The 13846-nt window shown below is 35.0% G+C and overlaps 1 protein-coding gene across 1 annotated transcript; it reads left to right on the top strand.

The window, feature by feature from the left end:
* The first annotated feature begins 700 nt into the window (after positions 1 to 700).
* Positions 701 to 13545, top strand: MS3_00000625 (uncharacterized protein). Its single transcript, XM_051208322.1, has 3 exons — positions 701 to 11107; positions 11226 to 13100; positions 13364 to 13545. The coding sequence occupies exon 1, from the start codon at positions 2636 to 2638 to the stop codon at positions 2960 to 2962; it is 327 nt and encodes a 108-aa protein (XP_051065747.1). The 5' UTR covers positions 701 to 2635; the 3' UTR covers positions 2963 to 11107; positions 11226 to 13100; positions 13364 to 13545.
* The last annotated feature ends 301 nt before the right edge of the window (positions 13546 to 13846 follow it).

The raw sequence follows: 13846 nt of genomic DNA, 5'->3' as shown, positions 1-13846 counted from the left end.
GCTGGATCATAGATGTGTACTGTCAACGAGGAATCCCACAATATGTCGAAACGGCCATCTAGTGCTTCCTGGTTTTCCATGGTGGTCTAGTTTCAATCGACTCGTGACCTTAATTATTAAAATATGTAAACATGAATAAATCTAAGAAGATGACAAATACATAAAAAGAGATTGCATGGCTGCAAAGTAATTTGAAAAATTAAAGCTTAATAAATGTTATGGAATAAGCGCTCAGTTATCATGACATGAGAAGTCTAATCACACGTTGTTTTCTTCTCGTATATATAGTTCGAATAGGAAATGTTTGATACAGGCTGTCTGTATATGCGAAATGCAGTAGGATTGGTGTTGGGCTATTTGTTGATTATTTTGTATGGATTACTTACATTCACTTCATGTCCACCATTCAAAAGTTGTCAGGTAATTGTACCTGTGATGAGTTAATTCCCTCTCAGCCATAGGATCGTAGTGTAATGTATACAACTTATACGGATAGATATATGTAGTATGTAGTTAGAAGTCGTACTGACGGAAAAGTAAATGAAGAGAAAGAAATGTAAAACAGAGAACAACTGGTTAAATAACGGACATGGAAGGACGTTAGTGTTCTAGAGAAGCAATTTAAGAAAGATGTTAATATGGTACATTTAATGTATCGTTTTCACATTTTGTAAAGATACTGTAATTATACGTTGTTCAACCGATTTTCCCTTTCCACGTGAACTTTCATTACACCAGGAACACAGTCGGGAAACTTATTCAACCTCTTATGCTTCGAAATTTTTATTTCTTGTCACTAACATCTAGTTATTTCAACGAGTCATCTGTTTTTTGTTTTGTTTTATTGCCTCATTATGCCTGATAATCGTATAACCTATCCAGGCGCGTTTATGAAAAGCTTACAACCTTTCGCTGCACATGTTGAGATGAAGTACAATGAGAGACATCGCGCATGTTAGCAATCTGCGTTGAAGAGAATGAACATTAATCGTATGTCGATTCTTGAGCTGCTAAATTCCAACTGCCGATCACTAGTTTACAATGTGGACTATCTTCGATTCCTACTATAGTAGGAATCGAAGATTACGACATATATTTTGTCTTATAAGACAAAATATATGTCGTAATTGTGGTGTCATCGCAATTCAAGAATCTTGGTTGAGTGATTTGCGAGGCGATTGCTTGGTATCACCACGTGATTTCACTATCTATCGTCAGGATCGACCGAACGACAAAAAGATCTGTGGCGTCAGTGTGGATACGTTTGTAGCTGGTTTCGATAAACTTTTGTATGTTTCAAGTTTTAAAATGACTTTATTGACTGTCTAACTTCAAGACTCCGTTAGAAACAGCTGAGTAAGTACAAATATGTTTATTTTAACAACATCTACATGACTCCAGACTGCACACCATCTGCGCAGTGAGACTATAATTTATAGACGAACCAATCAGATTTAGGATAACACGTCTTAAATTTTGGCTCGAAATTCACTCACTCATTCGTCCATATAGCGTCTTGGCATTTTAGCTGATGTCATTTCGTGATGAAAACCATAGATCTAAATTTTAACCCTTACCATTAACTGTAAATCATTGTCTTTATTCTTCAGAACTGCTTAATAACCTTCGTTTAGCCCTTACAATTAGGTAGACTCTCTCAGGTCACGTTTGCGTTGCTCAGACGTCATCCATAAATTACAGCCTCACTATCTGCGCAATCTGTTTTCTCTTATGAATTCACTGAATTCGCTGTTACTACATTCAGTGGTTCACTTTCTGTTGTATGTGGTGCTTTCAATTCATCACTAGGTCACCCAAATGTAGTAGAATATCCTACTCGTTTAAATGCTAAATGGAGAATCTTTAAAGAACATACAGGTGACAGGCACATTCGGAGAGATTTTCAGCTGAATATTTGTGACTGAAATAAGTCTTTTGTACGTCAGTCATCTGATGTGATACTCCCTATATCCAAAGGTGTAAAGAATAATTGTGTTCGTATTTTTACTCAAACTGATGTCGGAAAATGTCTCCGGTCACTTAAATCATTCCAGTGTTTAGGAATTGATGATATCCCAAACTCCCTTTTTTAAAAATGTGCTGACGTTCTATGTTGTTCATTCACGAGTATCTTCAACAGATCCTACTCAACTAATATCATACTGAAAATATGAAAAAATATAAAGATACTCCTTATACCTAGGAAAGTATCTGGTGATAAGAATATGGCAATAACTTCACCTTCCTCAAAACAATGGATAAATTATTATTACTCCCACTTCAGTCTCCACTAAAAGAGCACGTTGATCTGCATGCGTTTGCTTACAAATGCAAAAGAAACACCTTGGATGCCGTTCTTGTTCTGCACCACACTGTAGTGTTCAGCTTGGAAAAAGGTAAGAAGTATGTTTGATGCGCTTTTTCGGACTATTCTTCTGCTTTTGATTCTATCTCAAGACAACTTTTGCTTGACAAGTTAATCAGCGTCAACACTGACAGCTGGCTATGTTCCTACCTCTCTAAGACAGAACAGTACACTGTGTTCAGAGGGAAGAGTTCGACGTCTCTATTGTCTCATGAAGGTGTACCACAAGGAGCCGTTCCTTCATCACCTCTTTTCTCATTTTTCTGCACGATGTCATCTTCCACAGAAAACACTTTTGTGAAATATGCAGACGGTCTCACTGTATGTATGCCGATTTCTACCTCTTCACATCCCATAGAAATGAGTGAGTTTTTGTCTCGTATTGAATGGTGGTCTGTTGTTAAAGGTCTCATACCTAATACGTCTAAATGTCAAGCTGTTAACTTTGTCATGAGACATGAACAGCACCCAAACACCATTTTTGGGTCCCATAATGCTTGTGTCATTGGAGACTCTTTGATAAACACTGTGTTGAAGGTCAATTATCATGGTGATACCTCTCCCTCTGTTGGTCGTCTCATGTTTCACTGTTATTGAAGGACGTTTATCGTGACATACTATTTAAAGAGGTTGTGTGCTTTTGAGATTACTCGTCATTTACTGTTACAATTTGTCAATCCCTGCATATTGCCTATTACTCTTCACTGTTCTACATTATTCTTTCTCGGGCTTTTGAGAAAAGACTTTGCTGTATTGTGGAGAGTGCTGAAGGCAGTTAGCAAGGCGTGTGGTGAATCTTTCGCTATCATTATTAATGTGTTTGTGGATAGACATCTAAATTCTTGCAAATTCCTTTCAGGTGTTGTCTTGTCAGATACTAACCATCTCGTTCGTTTACATCTTTCGCTTTGTATATCTTCTGGTAAAACGAGAGGTCAATACATCAAAGCCCATGCACGCAAGCGAAGGTATGGAAGTTCTGTAATACATTACTTAGCAAATATACTCTGTGATGAACAGGTTATTAGAGTTGACCTGATCAATAACACGAATTCGTAAGCATATGTCTAATTGAGAATTTGTACTAATTCATATCTTTTTATCATCTTTTTCTTTTCTCTTTTTTTGTTTTTTGTAAAAGAAACTTGTTGAAATTGTTGAATTTCACAATGAATTTCTTTGGATGTCCACTATTTATTGCGTTTTTCCAGAATAGTCAATTCGTTATTTAGTTTATCACTAGAGCATAACATTCTGACTATACAAAAGAACGTTTCAGCTAGACATCTTTTATATGAGATAGAGCAAAATCTGTTATATCTTAATTACCTTGCAGTTCATGTTTTCTTCCCATGCATACCTTCCTCAAGAGTTCCATCGTTTTCCTTGTTTAAACTGAGATCTAAAAAGTTGAGTTGATTATTTCTCTCATATTTCATTGTAAATTTTGTATGAGAGTTACTGAAGTGTCAAAGCAGCCGAGAATTATGATGACAGATAACGTATAACTCATCGACATAAATGGAGTTGTATTTCATCGTCTAGATTTCGTGTTTGAATTTCGTTTGTTCTAGAATGATCTAGATGATGATATTGATCAAGATAGACGCCAGCGGTGATCTCATGATCACTATAATTGTTTATTTGTATTACTGACTTTCGATTTGGAAATGAACTGTTTTCATGGGAAGTAATGATAATTTTCTTACTGAACCGACTGGTGTTTGAGCACCATTGAAAACGTGCAAACACTGTACAGCCTTTTCGTCCTGTTTCGAATCCTGCTAGAGGGATCGTGGATGCGCACTTCTGAGGACTCCCACAATAGGATGAAACGGCCATTCAGTGCTTCCAGGTTTTCAATGGTGGTCTAACATCAACCAGTTCATAATATCAATCGAAAATGTAATAATCTCCACAACTCCGTACTGGTAATTTTCTCAGTTCACTTTTCGTGAAAGGTAGTAATCCAGATTGTTTGCGTAGTACATCGATAGTTTTTTCTGATGGGATACTCGTAAATAATGAGCAAACATCAAGAGATACCATTAATATATCTGATATATTCAATTGATCCAAATTTAGTTTTGGAAAACTCAAATGTGTATCTTAAACTATGGACCGTCATTTTTCTACGAATCGGTTCTAATAATTCAGTTAATCACTGATCTAACTTATGATATGGTAAGTTTACCATATACACTATAAGCTGGGTTTGTGTTGCTTAGGTAGAACACACACACACACACACCCTCAAAAGACAGTAGTGATCCTTTTACTTTCAGATTGTTGTAAGTTCCATTATCAATGAGTTTCAATGTTTCAAACGATTCTCACGATGTTTAGTGACTCGGTTTTCGATTGTCGTAATGATATCTTTTCTTGATTTGTAACGTTTAAACTTTGATATATCGTTGAGAATTTGGAACATTTCGAACACATCAATTCGTCACCTCGTTGTCATAACACCGGTATACTTATCTGGTCCTACTTTAAACATCTTAAGTTCTTCAACGATGACGTATATACTTTTGTTGAAAGTTCTCAATGTGGAGTCGCACAAGTATAGATTTGTATTGATTTGTAATATCACTCGGTTTGTATTTAATCCAATCATTTCTGTCTTCACCTACAGGTTTCAGGTCAGTAAATTGATGGTATCTGCTTTCAAATTACATTTGTATATCATATAGAACATGAAAATTAGTTTTAAGAGAGAGAAAGAGAGAGCTCCAACTTCGTTTTTGTTTAGCCATATGCTTAACAGATTATGAAAATATTTCTCCGGGGATTCATGGAATTCTTCATGTGTTATTTCTTTCACTATGTATTTCATTAATGAATTGTAAAATGATTTGGACGTGTTACGTTGTAGGTCTTGAATGAATTTCGCCGATGTAATTTGGCAAATGATTCCTAATAGTTGAATTAATGAATCAATTGAAGCTAGACTGCCATGGAAAATTCGAAAGCACTGGACGGCCGTTTCGTCGTAGCATGAGACCCCTCAGCAGTGAGCAACCAAAATCGTACCGCGGGATTCGAATACAAGACCTTCGGTCTCGAGTGCGGACGCTTAACCTCTTGACCACTTAGCCGTTATTCAACGGCTTTAATGCTTAACTTCAACCAATCAACGATATTGCTCGACCGTCCGCCAGTGTCTTCAGCAAGTAACTGCCTCACAACAAACCTGGTTCAACTCCACTGGTCTCTGCTTCTTACTAGATCTCCAGGAAACACCACTTGAAGCTAATCACTAGTGAGCTCATGATGATTATTATCAGAAGAGGGATTTGTGTAGATTTTGTTAACCTAATAATTGAATTCATGTGTCAGCTGAAGCTAAATCACCAGTGATTCCAGATTTTCCACGATGGTCTTATTTCAACCGACTCATACATTCAACTATTAAATTACAAAAATCTTCACAAAACCCTCTTCTGATAAAATAATGTTTAGTTTATCAATCACACCATTGGATATGAACATTTCAAATTACAGAAATAAAATATACTTATTAAATGGTTCAATATGAGACTTGGTTATTCGACGAAGATTCTTCTGAGAAAGTGGAGGTTTAGTCGAATGAGGTAGTTTGAAGAGTTGACATGAAAAATAACTCAATTTTAAATGTGTTTCATCAAACTTCACTCTCATCGACTATCATGATATTCTACACCGTGACGTCATAATCTAGCTCAGTGATTTGATCGACTATTCAGGAATCGTTTATTTAAGAGCCTCACAAAACCAGATCTCTTATGCAAATTAAGAATGAATTTGTTCTCTTCAGATAATTAGCATCCATTTTCAGATACATAACCAACCTGAAGACTTTATCAATAATGAAACAGTTAAGTTGATTCTGTCAGTTAAATTTACGTTGAAACAGAATTGTCTAGTGAGTTTTCAACTCGTTCCTTCCTTGCCTATGTACATCCACGACTTCATTAGTTATTGAAACTAAGACGAAATTGGATTGTATTGCATATATTAGTATTATAACGTGCTATATTCTAGTGAAGATTAAACTATGGGTACATTATGAGGACTATTAATGAGCCAATATTATATACATATTCTTATTGTATAACTATTCAGTAATTAGATTATGTATATCTATATTCCTCTTATTATAAGCTTCATTTAGAACTACAGATTATCATGGTAAGATTCACGGTTCTTAAGTTATACTCAGTTTATTAATGACAGTCTCCCAGGTTCGCAGCTACTTTTTGGCTTGATCTTGTATAAATGTTGTTTCCTATTTTATGATGTGATGCGGCCTGTTTATCTGATATATAAACCGAGTATGTTTGAAATAAACGATTTACATAGTGGAAGCTGTTGCTGGGGTTCTGGACTCAAGTGGACGAGTTAGGAGGATAAAGGACCAATAAGAATGTTAGGCTTATTATATCAGTCGAATGTCATTGGTTTAGCACAGTACTAAGATTACATAAGTCATATTTCGATTGACGAATAAATCATATGATAATTAGTCAAACTTAAAGTCACAACATAACTCTCTCTCTTTGTGAATGAATAGGTCAAATTGTAAAGCTTTCAGTGATCAACCAATTGATGATTCCAGTTTATGTCCCATTCCATAGATTTCATTAAGTTCTATTTCTTCTTCTTCTTCTTCTTCTTCTTCTTCTTCATTCATTCATTCATTCATTCATTCATTCATTTGGAAACTTCCACTATTCATAAAGTATTCTATGAACAGATCGTTCTCAGTATATGATCATTTACTAATTGATTGTTTATTATGCAAGACTTTGATCTTTTTTCTTCCAAAAAAAGATTTAAGCTCAAATGTATCATATTACTAATAGTTTTATGTAAACAACCAAAAAATGATGAAAGATGTTTTCTATCATAATTACCCATGTATAAAATTAGAACATAATACTTTATTGAATTAGTTTTAGTATGCCTTTTATGAAAAAAAGTATTATTCATTTCTTATATTTCAGTATCCCATCTATACTACTGATTATGATAAAAAATAACATTATCACTATGCATTAATCAACGTAGTCAGTCAGTCAGTCAGTCAGTCAGCTACAACGTAGGACCAGGCACATATATGCATCAGTCCAAGTTGCCATACCTCATTAGCATAACAACATGAATACCAAATTCATAGAAGAAGTTAGTTCAGTGGTGTTAATATATAAAAGAAAGATTGTATATAAGGATATAGCAAAGGAAGAAAGAAAGATATGAAGCAATTTTAATCTCTTAGTTTAAGGGAAGACAGAGAGTGTATACACCGACGCCATTGTGATCGATTCTAGGCCATATCACACAGTCTCCAGTAATTGGTTACGATAGTCACACCGATCCCAACCTAGTATTTTGTATCTACCGACATAGCTAAGACTAGAAGTTGGTGACTTTATGGACTGATGCCACGTTTTGGTTTGGCCGCCTCAAAATCAACGTAGAATAAATAGACAATCAATGAATTGAACCAATGTCCGATGGAGATTGTGTAGTGATGATGAAGGTGGACATAAATAATTTAGATGATATATTTGTAGATATCCCAATAAGTAGAAAAATGAGATTTTCTGATGTTTCGTAACTTAATGTAAGTCACTTCTTCAGAGAATATAATATACATTTATTCATAACAATCTACCCAAAGCTCAATTTATTCGAAATTTTTTGATTGAAATCATGAGTCAATTGAAACCAGACCACCATAGAAAACCTGGAAGCACTGGACGGCCGTTTCGTCCTAGTATGGGACGCCTCAGCGATGCGCATCCACGATCCTGCACCCCGCGAGATTCGAACCCAGGGCCTACAATGCCAACAATCTCCACAACACCTAAACTGATAATTACCATGTTCTCACTAGTGACTAGCTTCGTGAGAAAATTCTCGGAGTTCTGGTGAGAAACCGTGACCAGTGGAGCTAATCCGTTTCGGGTAGAAACAGGTGTCTACCTCAGTACAATGGAAGATGGTCGCACAATTTCGTGGATTGGTTGAGGTTAGACAATAACACCACTGGATGCTGGCTCAGTGGTCTAGTTGGTTAAGCGCCTCGCGCGAGACTGATAGGCCCTGAGTTCGAGTCCCGCTAACGTGTCCGTGGGTGCTCACTGTTGAGGAGTCCCACAATAGGACGAGACAGACGTTCAGTGCTTCCAGGTTTTCCATGGTGGTCTAGCTTCAAGTGACTCGTGATTTCAATCAAAAACTTAACAATCTTAACAACACCTTAAATGATTATTCGAAATTATCATATTAAACCTTGGTAATGATACCTATAGATAACTTAGGTTTGTTCATATTATTTATAACATATGAAAATCTCCATAAACCACCTGATTAATAATAATTGTACCTTGATCTTCAATGATCGATTTGCGGATTTCATTCTAGAACTGTAGTGAAAAGCTGTGATTAGTGAAGTTCAACCATGTTATATGTGATGAAGTAACCTAGTGAAGATAATTAAACATGGTTTTACATTACCATTGAAGTTAAACATATAAACCACTAGATTCCGAATCAGTAATTTCGATGATAAGCTTTCTTGCGAGAGATTAAAGTTCCTGCGATCAAACCTCAGTGTTAGGATTCTGGATAAGAATGTAGTGTCGGTTACTATGTTAAGCCCTTATAACTTATTCTAGCTTCTGGACAGGCCAATTTATCCATTCTTCATGAGTTACATTTTGACCTTGTTAATTACTTGCTTATTAACTTTGACTCTTCTAATATGAGCGTATGTGTGTGTGCACTTCTTATCCTACTAATCACATGTCTATTGCTTACATCTGTGTGATTATAAATATTGATTAACGCTTGATTAAATCGAGTTGGCTAATGCGCCATCTCCATCGCGCGTCATTTCGCTACGTCTTTCTAATTGTCTGTCTAGATCAATCAATGTACAGAATATACATGGTCAAAACTTCATTCTCCTATTCGACTTGTTTTAATTCCGTTATACACTAAAACGGATTACGTAAATAATTTTACATAAGGATGGACTATATGTATATTGCCATAACAATCAAACATATGATCTATCTGGAATCAAATATTCGAGTGCCACTACAAGAAACGATCAAGTGTTCAATACATCTATATTGTGCTTTCTAGTTTTCAATAGACTTCTAACTTAGTTCACTTCATAATATCAATCATAATCAATAATCCCTCATTAATCACTATCCTGAAAATAATTGTTTTTTTCTATATTAAGTAGTATATATATTAAAATTTGAGAAAACAATTAATGAGTCTTGAGTCAATTGAAGTTCGACCATCATGGGAAACTTGTAAGCACTGGACGGCCATTTCGTCCTGTTGTGGGACTATAATATCCACGAAAAATCCTTCTGATATTAATCAACATGTGCTAACTAGTGACTATCTTCAAGAGGTATTTCCTGGAGTTCTAGTGAGAAGCAGTGACCAGTGGAGTTGAATCGAGTTTGTTGTGAAGTAGTAACTCACTGAAGACATTGGTTGATGGTGGTTGAATTTCGTGGATTGGTTGAAGTTAGACATTGACACCATTGGATGCAGGCTCAGTGGTCTAGAGGTTAAGCCTTCGCGCGGGAGACTGATTGATCCTGGTTTTGAATGTTGCCAGGCGAGATCGTGGATGCGTACTGCCAACGAGGAGTCCGACAATAGGATGAAACGGCCATCTAGTGCTGCCAGGTTTTCCATGGTAGTCTAGCTTCAATTGACTCATGATCTCAACTATTGAGATATGTAAAAATCAGAATAATATCCACGAAATTCCCTTCTGGTATTAATTAATGGGTCATCTAATGTAAAGTGTGATCGATAAGCAGACCCACCAATGATAAATTCACTTGATGTTGTTTTACTTGTATCTTCCCATTGTTATTTAGGACTGCAACTGATCAGTCTCATGTTGGCATATGTGCATCCTATGCGGATTGCCTGGATATAGCCTTAAGTCACAAGCTTTTTAAACAAAGAGGAGTGAACATCAACTCTGGGATACATGTACATCCAGCTTGACGAGTCCTAAATAGGGCGGAACACGCGTCCTGGTTTCCACTGATAGCTACTATCCATCCCAGCAATGATAATATGAAACGCCTACCACCACATTAACTTTCTTTGACCTTGTATGACTATGCCCTGTTTATTGAAAAATCACAATTTTATGTTCATTAAAAAACATTATTCGCTTCGTTGACTAATATTCCCTATCCTCTGGTTACTGTTTCGTATGTTATTTATGTCTCTCCTTTTTTCTGTTTAATAGACTGTACAGTTTATTTGTATATTAACAGTGTTAACTTATGTATTAGAAACAGATCAGGTTTATCAAGCCAAGTAGCTTATATGTTCTGACTGGCTAAACCAAAACTGTGTGCTCAACGGTCCAGAGAATAGCATAGAATTACTCCTGTCGAAAATTTACTTTCCACATCTAATGTAAATTTAATTAATCAGTCTTACATTCGTCTCATTATCTCATAATACAATCGCTTTTTTTCTCTTCTCCTTCATTTTATTTACATAAAGATTACATAACAAAAGTAAACAATTCGAATATCCTTCTTCTTCATTATAAAAAGTAAATGAACGAACATTTACAACTACCAACGAACTATCCGTTCGAAGATTAGAGATTCATATACACAACAATCATGCATTATCATCAGTGTCTAGTAACTTTTATGGGTACAATTGTATTACTGACAATCGTACATGATGTAACAGGTAATTATGTATCATCTAATGAATAATATGAATGTTTTATTGTTAATGTAAATACATTGAAGGAGAAGAATAATGACGGTTATTGTAATTGTGAATATTTCTCTTTTCTCACATTCAGGTTCTGGTTTCTGGGAAGAGGAAACTAGTAAGCTTGACTGACATTTACTTCCTATTTACATCTTGAATAAATCACCCTGATATTGTCATTTGAATACGAGTTGTAATGAAGTTGAATTGTGTCTAACAGTGTAATCAGATAATCTTGTTTCGTATCTTCCCGAAGTCATCAACTTGACTCACTTATAATTCACTTCACAGTCTTCTTAACTTAAACAAGTATCCCTCTAAAACACAATCATGATTGTGTAGGTTGATAAATGTCTATCAATAATTGATCTGTATGATCTTCAATGACAAAGAAGGAACTCATCAATTCCTAATCCATTTATATTTCTATCACAGGAAACATTCTAACACACACATATCTATAGTTCACTTCATAATGTAACATACATTGCCACTGACAATCGTTCAGTGAATGATACTTTGTAGTTGTCTTTCACATAACATTTGATCGTGGTTAAATTAACTACCACTGAACATGATAATTGAAATTGTGTTTCAGCTACAAGTGAGTTCTAATGTGAATGTGTCTTATAACTGATTATTTATGCAATTATATTCACAATATAATTAGTTAAGCTGAGATTCCTATATGACTGATTAACGAGTGGTTTGGATTCAATTGGATGCGAGTCATGGGCATATGTTGTGCTTAAAATAATCCGTTCGTCCTTGTCAATAGATATCCGAAGGCGTAATGAGGTAGCCAAATCTCAGTAAAACATCATCTTAAGAAACAGAACGTACTAATGAAGCACGTATACGTAAGTTGTAAAAACCCATTCACTGTTAACTAAATTCAAATTTTCTTTGTTTGATAATAACACATTTGAGACTTTAAACCGAGAAGATTACCGATAGAGATGAAGTTCCTACGACTACCGATCATCAAGGTTTTCCAAGATAAGTAAACATCTGAAATGAATCATAATGTCGAGTTATGCAGATCTTATCAAAGATTTGTCCACTCGTTCATGATGCATTTAATGTGACATCTGTATTTACCACAGTTTTGAATAAATTACATAATTACTCATCATTTATTTATGATTAATAGAGTAAAAAGCGAAAGTCTATTTTAATTACAGCTTCAACAACGCGTAAGTTTTAAGTCCTTACCATTTCTACCTATGGGAATTGTCAACGTTCTGTTTTGTTAATCAATATTGGAGTTATTGATAAAGAGTTTTAAGTGAAGAGTTAACAAAGAGATCTGATCTTGTGTTGTTTGTATTCAGGACATCATAAAGCAAGTATTTTGAACTATTACACGAACGAGGATCCTGTGAATTTCCCTCTGTCAGATGAACACGTTATTTCAGACTAGTCTATCTTGATTGATTGAACGGTTAGTTGATTATGCGAATGTGTGTGTGTGTGCAAAATGCATGCTAAATCGAATAATCGCCTATGTGTAAATCAATGAGTCTTCACTCATATGATTATTGGTAAAGGTGTGTGTTGATCGACCAATATTCAATCTTCAATAATACAAATCGAATAATTCACACTTTCACTTAAAGTGATATAAACACTATATCTCAAAACAAGTAAGTGACTAACTGAACTGAGTAGATCAATGAATACACAACTCTCTGGCATTTAAAGTGAAAGATACCGCGTTCGAATCCTAGTGTGTAAAAACCAACATCCCCAACTACGCATACCCAACAGACGACTATCAAATAAGACAAAGAGTATCTGTTCCATTTCCAGACTAACAGCACAGAGAATCATGCACACTTCATAAATATGGATCATTACTCATTTTATATAATTTGAAGTTTCATGAAACGTTTCCAAAGCATGAATTAAATATAAACTCTCCTCGTCCTTAATACAATTCTATCCACAGCTACGGGTTCAGCCAGTAAGTGATTGTGTCAGAAATTATTCAGTTGATCATTTACTCTCTCTTCAATGCATTACATAATTCTGTGGTTAGAAATAACTTTTGTGAACACTTTGAGAGTATACAAACCCATCGATAGATTAGTAGTTGATCATTCAAATATAGTAAACATATCCATAAACAATGACATTCATTTAACCAATTGTACTTTGATTAATCAAAATGTTTGTTTTATGTTCATCATATACCTAAACGTGTTTTATTGTTCTCAAACAATTTAGACTCCATGAAAGTGTCTTGGATAACCATTTCATCAATCTCCATGATAGTGATTGGACTGATCAATGGTCATTTAAGAAGATTCATCTTCTAGGATATGACAAATATTGATTGCAACAGAAGCTTATTTTGTATGTTACATTACTAGTATTCTTTGAAAAATACAGAAATACTTTGGTGTAAACATTGTTCGGTGTTTTTGTAAATTATTCAGATAGTTACTATATATGGTTTTATTCGAATAGAAGTGTAATCTTCTTCTAGGTTAAACATGGACTTAATGTTTATATTTAGTATTGAGAGAAGGTGCAGTTTAACCGACGATTGAGGTTCTCATTGAATAGTATCTGAATTGAATTGTGTCATGTAAGATGTTCGAGTAAATATTTGTGTTGAAGATTATTGTGATTAGTAGATAGTGACTGTGATTCCAATTGTTTTATTTCACACATGTCATCTTCTACTCCTAACCTGATGAGCATCAG

Source organism: Schistosoma haematobium, chromosome 6 (assembly GCF_000699445.3).
Source record: "Schistosoma haematobium chromosome 6, whole genome shotgun sequence".
Lineage (NCBI taxonomy): Eukaryota > Metazoa > Platyhelminthes > Trematoda > Strigeidida > Schistosomatidae > Schistosoma > Schistosoma haematobium.
The sequence above is the reverse complement of the archived record's forward strand: the minus strand, read 5'-3'. Positions and strand labels throughout refer to the sequence as shown.